This window comes from Bos indicus, chromosome 26 (genome assembly GCF_029378745.1).
Source record: "Bos indicus isolate NIAB-ARS_2022 breed Sahiwal x Tharparkar chromosome 26, NIAB-ARS_B.indTharparkar_mat_pri_1.0, whole genome shotgun sequence".
NCBI classification, from domain to species: Eukaryota; Metazoa; Chordata; class Mammalia; order Artiodactyla; family Bovidae; genus Bos; species Bos indicus.
The window spans coordinates 5,504,036-5,519,552 of record NC_091785.1 but is presented as its reverse complement, the minus strand read 5'-3'; the positions used below and the strand labels follow the sequence as shown (position 1 = coordinate 5,519,552).

General features: G+C 37.2%; 1 protein-coding gene across 1 annotated transcript in view; it reads right to left on the bottom strand.

The window, feature by feature from the left end:
- PCDH15 (protocadherin related 15) overlaps positions 1-15,517 on the bottom strand; it is a 1,036,870-nt gene that overhangs the window by 99,722 nt on the left and 921,631 nt on the right. Inside the window, exon 26 of the mRNA XM_070780422.1 lies at positions 13,852-13,979. Coding sequence (XP_070636523.1) covers positions 13,852-13,979 — 128 coding nt within the window. The remainder of the gene's footprint in view (positions 1-13,851; positions 13,980-15,517) is intronic.

Sequence of the window (15,517 nt, the reverse complement as noted above, 5' to 3'; positions counted from 1 at the left end):
ATTTTCAATGCAGTTCTCACTTTCAGGAGAATTCTGATTGAGTGTCAGTATTCCTACCAGGTGGTGGAAGATATGGTCCTTGAAACATAATATAGGAATGTATATATAACCATCACTGCTCAACAATATATAAAATTTGCTATGAGAAAATGCAAGCTTGATTCAAAAGATAATATTCTGCACCCATATCCTGGATTGTTAGACATTTAATCATCTGAAATACATTTCTAATGTCACTAAAGTGTGATCAGACTTTAAAATAGATGGGCCATCAACTAATTTAGGAAAGGCAAATGGCCTGGCAATTCACCAAACACACTATTTTTCTTCATATACATGCCTTTTACAACACATAAAAAGACCTCAAACATTTTATTTTAAGTAAATTTCAAATTATGAGAGCTATTTTACTCTACTTTTAAGGACTCAAACTTTTCTCATTCTTAAAACATTTATAACCTGAAAAAAAAAAATGCTCCCATTCCTATTTTAAGCAATAAAAAGTCAATTCTTAATTAAGCTAAATTTAAACCAACAAGTGTAAATTGAATTATTATTATGTGAATAAGATGATTTTAGATCTCTCTTCTGGACAATAAAAAGACTTATTTTTTTGAAGAGAAGGGAAAAAGGAAGAGAGTAAAATTTATATATAGTTTTTAATACAGAATTATTTTATCTGGACAATCCATTTGTGGCTACAAAGATCAATGTGGCCTGTTCATTTATATTACTAGCAGCAACACTATAATTTTGTACTTGTTCAGACCAAAGGGCACAAATGTTATACATCAGAAACTGGTGATAGTATTTCATTCATATCTTTCAACTTGTACAGGGGGGAAAAGCAGGTTTCCAATGTATAGACTCTTAGAAACAGAGTAGTTAGTTTGGATGTACCCCACAGAATTCCAATATAGACATAAGATCTCTTCTAATTATACATAAGATACAATAATATAAAAACAGTTACAGGGAGAGATGACCAAAAATAAAAGTGAAATAGCTCAAGAAAATCACAGAAAACATTAGCATGCCACATATGTAAAATGTTTATATTCTAAAATTGCTAATGATAAACCCCAGCATTTGACTTTGAGACTGTAGCTGATAAATCAACAGGAAAACATTGTTAACTGCGGTGTAATCCATTACCATGTAACAAAAATACACCAGTTAGGAAAAAATAGAAAAAAATACTTGTCTTGATATTTGGTTTCTCCAGAGCAGTTAAATCAATGAAAAACTATGACAGACACATAATGTTGATACAGATATCACTAAATCTAAGCTCCAATTTTGGCAAGAAGGGGAATTACCAGGGAAATGGTATGTTATGTCACTCTCAGGACTGTAATCAAGCCCAAGAGAGTTTAATTAAAACATATCTTTCCTATCTGAAAATAAATAATGCATTCAAGTATTACACAGAAAGCCTTAATTAAACATGTTAAAAAGCATATATACATGTAAAAATAAATACAATTTCAAACAACAATTTAAGACATTAAGCACAAGGTTCCTATAATGTCATTAAGTTTATGAGAAAGCATGATACCTACTTAGATAAAATTTGAATTCTAGGAGAGAAAACAAGCACATAGATATAGGATAACAATATAATGTCTAAATTATATAAACATATAATTATGTATATTAATATATATAGAAATTCAGCTATAGGGTTATATACCAAGAAGGCAATGAGCTTTCAGGCACCTATGTGCCTTTGCTCAAGGGTCAAACCATAGAAGGTTAGAAGGTATGGTAATCATGAAGGAAACCAGTGGTTAGTAAGATCTCCTGAGAAATACCACTCTCTTGAAACAATGAATAGTGTTTGTATAATGCTGGGTTTTCCAGTGCTGGCAAACGGGAATCCAAATTCTATTTCATGGGACCTTAATTTGGACTGGTACTTGTTTACATCTCTATTATAGAGAGCAACTAGGGATAAAATTGTCATAAAATATTCGATCAGCTTCACAATCTATAAATGTTTCTTTGGGTTTCAGAATTAAGTAATCTAGACTATTTGACCTTTAAAATGTAATTCTCAAATATAACAATTCTCTTAAGATACTTGGCTATTTTTTTCCCCCCTGTGCCATTGTTTTCCTAAGGTAAATAACATACAAAGCATCGAAATCAGTTAAACACGTTTAAGGGCACCTAGTACTAAAGGCGATGGCACCCCACGCCAGTACTCTTGCCTGGAAAATCCCATGGATGGAGGAGCCTGGTGGACTGCAGTCCATGGGGTCGCGAAGAGTCGGACATGACTGGGCGACTTCACTTTTCACTTTCATGCATTGGAGAAGGAAATGGCAATCCAGTCCAATGTTCTTGCCTGGAGAATCCCAGGGACAGGGGATTGCCGTCTATGGGGTCGCACAGAGTCGGACACAACTGAAGTGACTTAGCAGCAGCAGCAGCAGCAGCAGTACTAAAGAAGAATTTGCATAAGAGAAGACAACCATGGCCCTAAGTGATAAAGTGCAATGTTCTATAGTGTTAAGGGCAGACGCGGGACTGAATCCAAGTGATCTGAGTCCAGTTCAAGTACTTCTACCCAGAAAATGGCAAAGTACTATCTCTAGGCCAGACTAGCTTCACTAGCTGCACATGTTGGGCAGGTTACATATTATGTCTGTGGCTCCATAGTCTTATCTGTGAATTGAAAAGAATAATAGTAGCTACCTCATGAGATTTCTGAGGGGAATACCTGAGTTAATTTCTGACAACTGTCTAGAGTGCTTAGCATAGGGTAAGCATGGGGTAATGGTTTATTGTTAGTACCATTTTTGACATAAGCCAGTAAAATATGCTACACAGGGGTAATACACATGAAACCCTCATGGGTGTGCTGGAATTGTTTTCTGTCATATCCCGATAAGCAGGCAGAGGCCTAGGGACCAAGATCCCTCAGAGACCCTTATTTTGTCTAGAAGCAGATTATATTGCTCTCTGCATTGCTGATCTTGCATATGTCTATACCTTTTGCCATTAAGGAAATCTGCATTCTCTAATCATGGCTGTGGGCTTCCCTGGTGGCTCAGTGGTAAAGAATCTGCCTACCAATGCAGGAGAGATGGGGGTTCAATCCCTGGGTTGTGAAGATGCCCTGGAGAAGGAACTGGTGGATCAGAATTTTGGGGTCCCTTTTTAAATATCAGATCAGATCAGATCAGATCAGTCGCTCAGTTGTATTCGACTCTTTGCCACCCCATGAATCGCAGCACGCCAGGCCTCCCTGTCCATCATCAACTCCTGAAGTTCACTCAGACTCATGTCCATTGAGTCACTGATGCCATCCAGCCATCTCAACCTCTGTTGTCCCCTTCTCCTCCTGCCCCCAATCCCTTCCAGCATCAGAGTCTTTTCCAATGAGTCAACTCTTCGCATGAGGTGGCCAAAGTACTGGAGGTTCAGCTTTAGCATCATTCCTTCCAAAGAAATCCCAGGGCTGATCTCCTTCAGAATGGACTGGTTGGATCTCCTTACAGTCCAAGGGACTCTCAAGAGTCTTCTCCAACACCACAGTTCAAAAGCATCAATTCTTCAGCGCTCAGCTTTCTTCACAGTCCAACTCTCTCATCCATACATGACCACAGGAAAAGCCATAGCCTTGACTAGATGGACCTTTGTTGGCAAAGTAATGTCTCTGCTTTTCAATATGCTATCTAGGTTGGTCATAACTTTCCTTCCAAGGAGTAAGCGTCTTTCAATTTCATGGCTGCAATCACCATCTGCAGTGATTTGGGAGCCCAAAACAATAAAGTCTGACACTGTTTCCACTGTTTCCCCATCTATTTCCCATGAAGTGATGGGACCAGATGCCATGATCTTCGTTTTCTGAATGTTGAGCTTTAAGACAACTTTTTCACTGTCCACTTTCACTTTCATCAAGAGGCTTTTGAGTTCCTCTTCACTTTCTGCCATAAGGGTGGTGTCATCTGGATATCTGAGGTTATTGATATTTATCCTGGCAATCTTGATTCCAGCTTGTGTTTCTTCCAGTCCAGCGTTTCTTCCAGTCCAGCGTTTCTCATGATGTACTCTGCATGTAAGTTAAATAAACAGGGTGACAATATACAGCCTTGACAAACTCCTTTTCCTATTTGGAACCAGTCTGTTGTTCCATGTCCAGTTTTAACTGTTGCTTCCTGACCTACATACAAAAGAGGCAGATCAGGTGGTCTGGTATTCCCATCTCTTTCAGAACTTTTCCACAGTTTATTGTGATCCACACAGTCAAAGGCTTTGGCATAGTCAATAAAGCAGAAATAGATGTTTTTCTGGAACTCTCTTGCTTTTTCCATGATCCAGCAGATGTTGGCAATTTGATCTCTGGTTCCTCTGCCTTTTCTAAAACTAGCTTGAACATCAGGAAGTTCATGGTTCACATATTGCTGAAGCCTGGCTTGGAGAATTTTGAGCATTACTTTACTAGCATGTGAGATGAGTGCAATTGTGCGGTAGTTTGAGCATTCTAAGATAGATTCTGACACGATCTCTTTGAAGACTGAGAAAGGATGGTAAAGACCCACAGTGAGCATCCTGCCAAACGGCTGTAGCTGATACTGATGATCACTGATGATGTGTGAGGAATGAAATATTTTTAAAAACCACAGTTTATAGCCAAGAAAAATGAATATACTAACACATATTTTTTTATAAATTTATATTTGAGATTTACATTTAGATCAACATAAGAGGAATGGATAGCAATGAAGGGTAGTAGCTTTGAAAATAAAAGCTTTCATATTCTATTACTATTGGTGATGCACCCTGCCCCAGCTTTAAGATTTTCTTTTACTGTGATAAAATATACATCACATAAAATTCATGATTTTAAGCATTTTTTAGTGTAAAATTCAATAACATTAAGTACTTTTACGTTGTTCTGCTACCGTCACCACTACTCATGTCTAGAACTTTTTCATCATCCTGAATTGAATCTCTGTAATCACTAAACAATAAGTCTCTAGTATCCCCTTCTCATAAATCCTGGAAACCACCACTCTATTTTCCTTTTTTATGAACTCCAGGAGCCTGCTGCTGCTGCTGCTGCTAAGTCGCTTCAGTTGTGTCCAACTCCGTACAACCCCAGAGATGGCAGCCCACCAGGCTCCCCTGTCCCTGGGATTCTCCAAGCAAGAACACTGGAGTGGGTTGCCATTTCCTTCTCCAATGCATGAAAGTGAAAAGTGAAAACGAAGTTGCTCAGTCGTGTCCGACTCCTAGTGATCCCATGGACTGCAGCCTACCAGGCTCCTCCGTCCATGGGATTTGCCAGACAAGAGTACTGGAGTGGGTTGCCATTGCCTTCTCCTCCAGGAGCCTAATACAAGTGAAATTATATAGTATCTTTTCTTCTGTTTTGGGCTTATTTCACTTAACATCTTTAAGATGTAGCATATGCTATAATTCCTTCTTTTTTAAGCCAGATAATTTTCCAACATACCACATTTTGTTTATACACTTAACCATTAATGGGTATATAGATTGTTTCCACCTTTAAGCTATTGTGAATAATGCTGCTATGAACACTGATGTACAAATTCCTGTTTGAGTTGCTGCTTTCAATTTTCTTGGGTATGTGGGGTGATACATTTAATGCACATTAATTCTTATATTAAAGACTGAAGACCCATGGGCAGAGGAGTGTGATGGATTACAGTCCATGGGATTGCAAAAGTCGAACATGACTGAGACACTAACACTTTAACTCCCACAGTGGATACTGAATTTGCTTTCAGTGATTATTCCTTCTTTCCTTATTTGGGATATGACAGTTTATTTTGCATCTAAAACACTTAGCAAATATGTGAAGTTGGAATGGTTTTGAACTGTCAGAGGATTTCAAATTCTGGTCTTTTTTCAGTCTGGTGCTTCTGGCTTAATGTTAAAATCATTAAGAGAGGATATTGTACCATGTTGCATGTTCATATATTCAATACGCTTTGCAAAATCAGAGTTTTTATAGTACTCCATTTAAAGTTGTGGTGCTATTTTTAATACAATTGTTAAAACTCACCAATGTAAATATCAGGAACTTTGTTTCTTATATTCTTTATATCAGAGTCATTCCCTGTATACTGATTTATGCAAATATATCACTGACATTGTCTCCGATGTGTACTGCAAGTTTGTAGAAATGCAAAATGTTTTCAAGAACTGATAGAAAGACATCAGAAAACAGTCTACAAAAGGATTCAATAAAACCAATTTGTGTTAAAAAAATTAAAAAAAATAAAGACTGAAGAGAAGAAATACAATTTTATTTCCTTCTCCTTCTCCATCTCTTTGCAATTAAAATTGGTGTGATCAATGAAAATTAATTCGGTAGAATCAGTTGTGATAGAGATACCATCATTAAACTATAGTAAATGTAGCAGATAGTCCATAATTGATTCTTTTGCTCTGTTTCCTTTGACATAATCCAAGAGTTACTTTAACATGTTGTGAACATTTGAATTATTGAGCCAGAATCCAAATGTCTACATGTGTCCATAAATAAGAGACTTAATAATTACTTGTTTTTTTGTTCCGGTTTATTAAAATGTTAACTTTATAAGGGCAGAGGGACAGTCTGTTTTTCTTGCCTCTGTATTTCCAGCACACACCAGGTACATGATGTATATTTTCTAAAAAGAACTTTAAATAATTTGTCTGTAAGCAAATAAGATATGCCATTTCAGAGCACACATATATCTACATATACAACTTTCTTTCTTATATCACTTATATTTGATAATTAATTTCAATAATGTTCTGTGTTGCCTTTCTCTTAACATATTTTTAGTAATGCTTTTAATCCTTTGTCCATATTTGAAATTAGTAAGTATAGCTTTAGACTTGATATTTCAGTCATATTTTTTTAGTCAATCCATAATATGGTTCCTCTTTCTCTTCCTGTACATAATACAATTTTTAAAATTTATTATTTATCTTTATCCATTTAATGAGCAACTAAAACAAATTAAGTTGCATGTATGGTACATAAATCTAACATTATCAAATATTAGACAATAAGTGGTAAAAAGTATTTTTCACAATCATAGGCTACTTCCCTATATTTTTAAATCATCTTTCTGCCAAGATCAGGGCTTGGCTGGCCCTGATCCAGGGTTATTTCTAGTAAAATTTTTCTGCTGCTCTAAGTATGAATTGAAAACTGCTCAACTTACTTTCATTCCAATTAAATTTGGAAAGGAGAAACTTCCAGTGTTCAAGGCTAAAGGCAGCATCTGCAAATGTTTCACCACTGAAGATTTATTACCTTCATCACTTCCTAAGGTCCTGTCCTCCTAACACTGTTCCACTAACACACCCTGTACTTTGTTTCTTCTGTGTTTGGCTTTGTGTTTCTTCGGCTTAAACTATCCTACTCATTTGTTTCACTTTGAGAAAGTCCAATGACTCTGTATTTGTGTGTGTTCAGTCATGTCCAACTCTGTGTGACCCAATAGACTCTAGCCCACCAGGCTCCTCTGTCAATGGGATTTTCCAGGCAAAAATACTGGAATGGTTCATCATTTCCTTCTCTAAAATGTACCCTTGTCCCTAGCCTGAATAATCCACTGATCAATTGAAAAAAGGAATGTCCTACAGAATTCTTGGTAGTCCTAAAGAAACAATCAATCACATCCCTGTTTACATCATTAAAGATGTCCATGAGTTCTCTCTATTTCTTCTCTCATGACCCAGATATTTATTCCTATGTAACTCTTCACACACCCTAATGTGACTCAATTTCTCATTTCACCTTTGCCACCACCAACATTTTACCAGGATTCCACGGAACGATTGTCCGTCATCATCAATATTTTCTAAGTATTCAACTTCCTTCTCCATATTACTATTACTTTTTGATTCCTGCCACCCTGTCCATCTCCTCTACATAAGATACTGCTTTCCAAGACTGTCTCAAAAAGGAACTCCCATTCTGGACATAACACAATGCCTAGAGGTAGATAAGTGGCAGGTAGCCTTCTGTCTCTGAATCATTGCTTTTAGAACTTTATTTCATCTCCTTTGTCAATCTTCTGAAGTAAATGCCATCATCAGATAATATCAGCCACTTGATTATCTTATTGCTGACATTTACAGGTCTTGAATAATCCCCTTTATTAATGGACTATTTTAGCATTTGGCTAATTTTTACTCCACTACTATATACTTCCCCATGCCCGAGGCCAGGGGCGGCTGCTGGGAGGAGCAACCCCACATCCAAGGAGCCATGGATGTGTGGGCACAGCAGGGCCTAGAGGAGCTATTCCATGTTCAAGGTCAGGAGGGGCGGCGGTGAAGAGATACCCCTCATCCAAGGTAAGGAGCAGTGGCTGCACTTTGCTGGAGCAGCCGTGAAGTGATATCCCATGTCAAGGTAAGACAAACCCAAGTAAGATGGTAGGTGTTGCAAGAGGGCATCAGAGGGCAGACACACTGAAACCATACTCACAGAAAACTAGTCAATCTAATCACACTAGGACCACAGCCTTGTCTAACTCAATGAAAGTAAGCCACACCCGTGGGGCCACCCAAGACAGGCGGGTCATGGTGGAGAGGGCTAACAGAATGTGGTCCACTGGAGAAGGGAATGGCAAACCACTTCAGGATTCTTGCCTTGAGAACCCCATGAACAGTATGAAAAGGCAAAATGATAGGATACTGAAAGAGGAACTCCCCAAGTCAGTAAGTGCCCAATATGCTACTGGATATCAGTGGAGAAATAACTCCAAAAAGAATGAAGGGATGGAGCCAAAGCAAAAACAACACCCAGTTGTGGATGTGACTGGTGATAGAAGCAAGGTCCAATGTTGTAAAGAACAATATTGCATAGGAACCTGGAATGTCAGGTCCATGAATCAAGGCAAATTGGAAGTGGTCAAAAAGGAGACGGCAAGATTGAATGTTGACATTCTAGGAATCAGTGAAATAAAATGGACTGGAATGGGTGAATTTAACTCAGATGACCATTATATCTACTACTGCGGGCAAGAATCCCTTAGAAGAAATGGAGTAGCCATCATGGTCAACAAAAGAGTCTGAAATGCAGTACTTGGATGCAATCTCAAAAACGACAGAATGATCTCTATTTGTTTCCAAGGCAAACCATTCAATATCACAGTAATCCAAGTCTATGTCCCAACCAGTAATGCTGAAGAAACTGAAGTTGAACGGTTCTATGAAGATCTACAATACCTTTTGGAACTAACACTCCAAAAATATGTCCTTTTCATTATAGGGGACTGGAATGCAAAAGTAGGAAGTCAAGAAACACCTGGAGTAACAGGCAAATTTGACCTTGGAATACGGAATGAAGCAAGGCAAAGACTAATAGAGTTTTGCCAAGAAAATGCACTGGTCATAACAAACACCCTCTTCCACAACACAAGGGAAGCCTCTACACATGGACATCACAAGATGGTCAACACCTAAATCAGATTGATTATATTCTTTGCAGCCAAAGATGGAGAAGCTCTATACAGTCAGCAAAAACAAGACCGGGAGCTGACTGTGGCTCAGATCATGAACTCCTTATTGCCAAGTTCAGACTGAAATTGAAGATAGCAGGGAAAACCACTAGGCTATTCAGGTATGATCTAAATCATATCCCCTATGATTACACAGTGTAAGTGAGAAATAGATTTAAGGGACTAGATTTGATAGATAGAGTGCCTGATGAACTATGGAATGAGGTTCGTGACACTGCACAGAAGACAGGGATCAAGACCATCTCCACGGAAAAGAAATGCAAAAAAGCAAAATGGCTGTCTGGGGAGGCCTTACAAATAGCTGTGAAAAGAAGAGAAGCAAAAAGCAAAGGAGAAAAGGACAGATATAAGCATCTAAATGTAGAGTTCCAAAGAATAGCAAGGAGAGATAAGAAAGTCTTCCTCAGCAATCAATGCAAAGAAATAGAGGAAAACAACAGAATGGGAAAGACTAGAGATCTCTTCAAGAAAATTAGAGATACCAAGGGGACATTTCATGCAAGGATGGGCTCGATAAAGGAGAGAAATGGTATGGACCTACCAGAAGCAGAAGATGTTAAGAAGAGGTGGCAGGAATACATGGAAGAAGTGTACAAAAAAGATCTTCATGACCCAGATAATCACGATGGTGTGATCACTCACCTAGAGCCAGACATCCATCTAAGTGGGCCTTAGAAAGCATCACTATGAACAAAGCTAGTGGAGGTGACAGAATTCCAGTTGAGCTATTTCAAATCATGAAAGATGATGCTGTGAAAGTGCTTCACTCAATATGCCAGCAAGTTTGGAAAACTCAGCAGTGGCCACAGGACTGGAAAAGGTCAGTTTTCATTCCAATCCCAAAGAAAGGCAATGCCAAAGAATGCTCAACCTCTGCACAATTGTACTCCTCACACGCTAGTAAAGTAATGCTCAAAATTCTCCAAGCCAGGCTTCAGCAATATGTGAACCGTGAACTTCCAGATGTTCAAGCTGGTTTTGGAAAAGGCAGAGGAACCAGAGAGCAAATTGCCAACATCAATTGGATCATTGGAGAGTTCCAGAAAAACATCTATTTCTGCATTATTGACAATGCCAAAGCCTTTGACTGTGTGGATCACAATAAACTGGAAAGTTCTGAAAGAGATAGGAATACCAGACCACCTGACCTGCCTCTTGAGAAACCTATATGCAGGTCAGGAAGCAAAAGTTAGAACTGGACATGGAACAACAGACTGGTCCAAATAGGAAAAGGAGTACGTCAAGGCTGTATATTGTCACCCTAATTATTTAACTTCTATGCAGAGTACATCATGAGAAACGCTGGGCTGGAAGAAGCACCAGCTGGAATCAAGATTGCCAGGAGAAATATCAATAACCTCAGATATGAAGATGACACCACCCTTATGGCAGAAAGTGAAGAGGAACTCAAAAGCCTCTTGATGAAAGTGAAAGAGGAGAGTGAAAAAGTTGGCTTAAAGCTCAACATTCAGAAAACGAAGATCATGACATCTGGTCCCATCACTTCATGGGAAATAGATGGGGAAACAGTGTCAGACTTTATTTTTCTGGGCTCCAAAATCACTGCAGATGGTGACTGCAGCCATAAAATTAAAAGACGCTTACTCCTTGGAAGGAAAGTTATGACCAACCTAGATAGCATATTGAAAAGCAGATCTGTCTAGTCAAGGCTAAGGTTTTTCCAGTGGTCATGTATGGATTTGAGAGTTGGACTGTGAAGAAAGCTGAGTGCCAAAGAATTGATGCTTTTGAATTGTGGTGTTGGAGAAGACTCTTGAGAGTCCCCTGGACTGCAAGGAGATCCAACAACTCTATTCTGAAGATCAGCCCTGGGATTTCTTTGAAAGGAATGATGCTAAAGCTGAAACTCCAGTACTTTGTCCACCTCATGCGAAGAGTTGACTCATTGGAAAAGACTCTGATGCTGGGAGGGACTGGGGGCATGAGGAGAAGGGGACGACAGAGGATGAGTTGGCTGGATGGCATCACTGACTCGATGGACGTGAGTCTGACTGAACTCTGGGAGTTGGTGATGGACGGGGAGGCCTGGCGTGCTGCGATTCGTGGGGTCGCAAAGAGTCGGACACAACTGAGTGACTGAAGTGAACTGAACTGAACTGAAATATATACTTTATTAGCATAAGTGGTCATGTAAAAATCTACGGAGGCATTCTATTCATAGCAGCACTTGATTACTCCCTTTCATCAATCTAGTTCTCATGAGGCTCAAGGGACTCGACATTTTCCTACTGTTCCTGCTACCTCACGGCAGCTATTTCTCAGCATCAGTTGCTGAATCCTCTTCCAGATCTCCAAGTGTTGACTTCCCAAGGATTAGCCTTTTGGACTTTTTCCACCTACACCCATTTTCTTGATATCATGATTTCAATCTGGTCTATGATTTCTTTCCTTCCTCTAAATCAAAATCTGTAACTGTCCTGCAAGAATCATACTTGCATATTGAAAAAGCCTCAGAAACATACAATTTCCAAAAATGAACTCTTGATTTCTGCACCACAGTACCTGAGGGAGTAATGGGGACCCGTGTAATGGGGACCTGTTCAGAACAAAACCCTTTGAGCCATCCTTGATTTTCTCTAATGCACCACGTATTTATATAATACATCAGCAAATCCTTTGGGCTTTCTTTTTATTTCCTTCTTATCATCTTCACTTTCTACCACCGTGGTTTAAGCCTGGACTAGTGGTGCATTGGGCTCTGTCTCTACTCTCATCCATAACACTGTGTGCCTTTCCCCCTCCTCACCCTGCACAGCATTCAGAATAATCCCTTTGTATTGGATTATGTCACTCTTCTAGACAGAACCATTCGAAGACTTTCGTTCAAAATACGTCAAGGATAAAAACCATATCCTAGTCCTGGGCTGCATTTCCAGTCTCATCCCCAGCCAGGCTTTATAGTCACATTGAAAACCAAATTTCCTCCATCTTTAGAGACTTGATTTCAGAATGCCCAGAATGCATCTTACCTAGAAACACACAAGTCTTGCTCGTAACATGACATTGGATCTATAATTTGTTTCTGGTACTAGTTTGTGTGCATTATCGGGGTGAGGAATTTGGGGGTCTTTGTTTGATTATCTTTCAGTTGCTCTATGTCCAGCTTCTAGGACAATGCAGACTATAAACATTCACAAATTATTTACCAACTAAATGGATGGACTGAATCAATCCTTTATAAGACTAAACTGTAAAATAATATAAACATCAACAAAGGACTGTTATTTGTTAATCATAATACAAATTGGATATAATGTGTTGGCTTAAATTTGTAGACCAATTTTAGTTATAACTGGTGATTCAAATCAAGAATCAGAATCTGGCACTGTGAAAGAGATATTTCGCAAGTACACACACATGCTTTATTTGCTTGATTTTTCTTTCTTATTTAAGAATGTTTGTAAGATGATAAAAATCACATGTAAGGAGAGCTCAATCATGATGATCCTGATAATAGGGAAAGAAAGGCAGTTATCTACTCATGTGCCAAATGAGAAGCAATCAACAGCTGGATTTTCTTAGAGATATTTCGGTTTTATGTTTTTACATTAATAGCTATTTTAAAATTTGATATTTAAAATAGCTTCAGAAAAATAACTCTAATAAAGTCTTATAGCAAATAAAAATTCCCTTAGCATAACGCAATATATACAAATTTATTTCTTAGTTATAAAACACTCTTCAAATTTTTGTACTGCTAACTATTGAACACATATTTGGTAATTAACTAAAGAAAAATTTTAAATTAGCAACTTTAATCTTAGATGTATTTTTAAACTACCACAAAATGAGCAAAATATTTCTGACCTATCAAGGTTTTTACAAATCTTTACCAAAGTACTGATGTTAGTAGCATTAATTTTCACATTGATTTAACTAACATTTTGAATTTTTAAAAATAATTGATAAAAAAATACAAAATTTATTTCATTACTTCTTCAATTAGAAAATAACAATTTTATATTTGCTATAAGACTCCATTCTGAGAATCTTTGGAATTATTTTAAATCAAACCTTAATATAAAAGGCATACAAATCTATTAGGTAAACATACATCTTAATATTTTAATCTATGTGAAATATCATAAGAAATTTGTTTCTATTTTTATAGTGAAAATAAAGCACAAAAGTTACTCAGCATTCACCTCATAATTAATCTGTATTTAGTTTGACTAATTAAACTCATATATCTGTAAGCTTCAGATTTTCATTTAAACAATGCAAGTATGCATTCAGTTAATATAAATTATATGGCTATAGTTTATTTGCAAAATGTAAGCTATTTGTTTTCACTTTTAATTCTGTATCTTAACAAATGTTCTCATACCTTAACTCTTAGCACAGAAGCAAACATCCTTGCATCTTCAGACACACCTCCAATGTAGAATTTTTTCTGAAACACTGGGGGATGATCATTTTCATCCTGAATCTCAATATACACTTTAGCTGTATTGCCTGGAAGATAACAAATAATATATATTTTATTGATGGTTACTCACTGGAAAAAGATGGAGTGGAGTAGACACATACTTTTTTTTTTTTGGAACAATGTAAATAACTTAATTCAGATAGTCATTCCTATTTGGCATGCTTAATACCCTATACCCACAGAGGACACTGCTAATGATGTTTCTGGAATCATGATGTTAAATTGCTGCTATTTCTTTTAATTATAATGTCTTCTTAATTTATTTCACTGGGTTTAATAAGCACTAAAGTATTGTGTGTTTTGCTAATTTTAATAAAACAACTCAACCATTTGTAGTCACAATTACTTCACACACATTATCAAATTACATCAAAATGACACAAATGTATTAAACAACTTATGAAATAATAAACTCTGCTATAAATTTTAAAAATTTATTCTTCAGTATGTAACTAGCAATGATATTTTCTTAGCTTAAAGTGCAGCATATATATGTAGTATGTGTGTGTATGCTCAGCCACATCCCACTCTGCTACCCTATGGACTATAGCCCACCAGCTCCTCTGCGCATGGCATTCTCCAGGCAAGAATGCTGGAGTAGGTTGCCATGCCCTTCTCTGGGGTATCTTCCAGACCCAAGGATCAAACCCATGTCTCCTGTGTCTCCTGCATTGCAGGTGGATTCCTTACTGCTGAACCACCCAGGAAGCCTGTATATGTACATTTGTAGTATATACTACATATATATGTACATATATAGTATATACATGTGTAACATATATATATATACACACACACATACAGTATACAATGGTTGGGTGAGGGACTTATTCCCATCAAGGGAAAACAAGTTTTACTGTGTATCATAGACTATGCTGCATTTATTGAAAAAGATATAAGTGGAGAGATGAGTATTATAATGCTTATAAATACTGGGTTTTATAATTTAAACCACATTAAACATACAATAAGGAATACATTTCTTCATCACGTGTTTAATTTAACTCCTTCAATCATCACACCTTTAAGGAAAAATCTTTTATTAGTGCACAAATAACCATTTAACAAAGAATCTGATAAAAATAACTTACAAATTAGATAAAAAGAGGAATATGTGGTAAGCATTTTGTAAAATGCAGATTTAAATTACAAAAAATATTCTGATGTACCTAAGTAAACTTTTCTCATGCATTTCATGTAGGATCAAATATAGTGCAACTGATCTACAAATTATTAGGCACACCTGGCTTTTATTAGTTTATTGTATCCTCAACCATAACAAATTAACATGAAGCTACTGGCACAGTGGGTAGATCATAGTTGTATAATATTTCTGTGTCAACTGAATAAATGAATGAATAATCTTCATTATCCTTATAAGAATTTATAAATGGGCACCTTTTTGCTTGACTTGGGAAAGATTAGTGAGACAAGAGAATTAATTCCAGAATTTTACCACTGTCTTGCTGTTACTCATTTAGTTTCTCTATTTGTCTCTTTCTCACCATTCCTAAACTGGACAAGCTAGAATCAAAGAGAAAAATGTGCTAGGCCAACAGGGAAG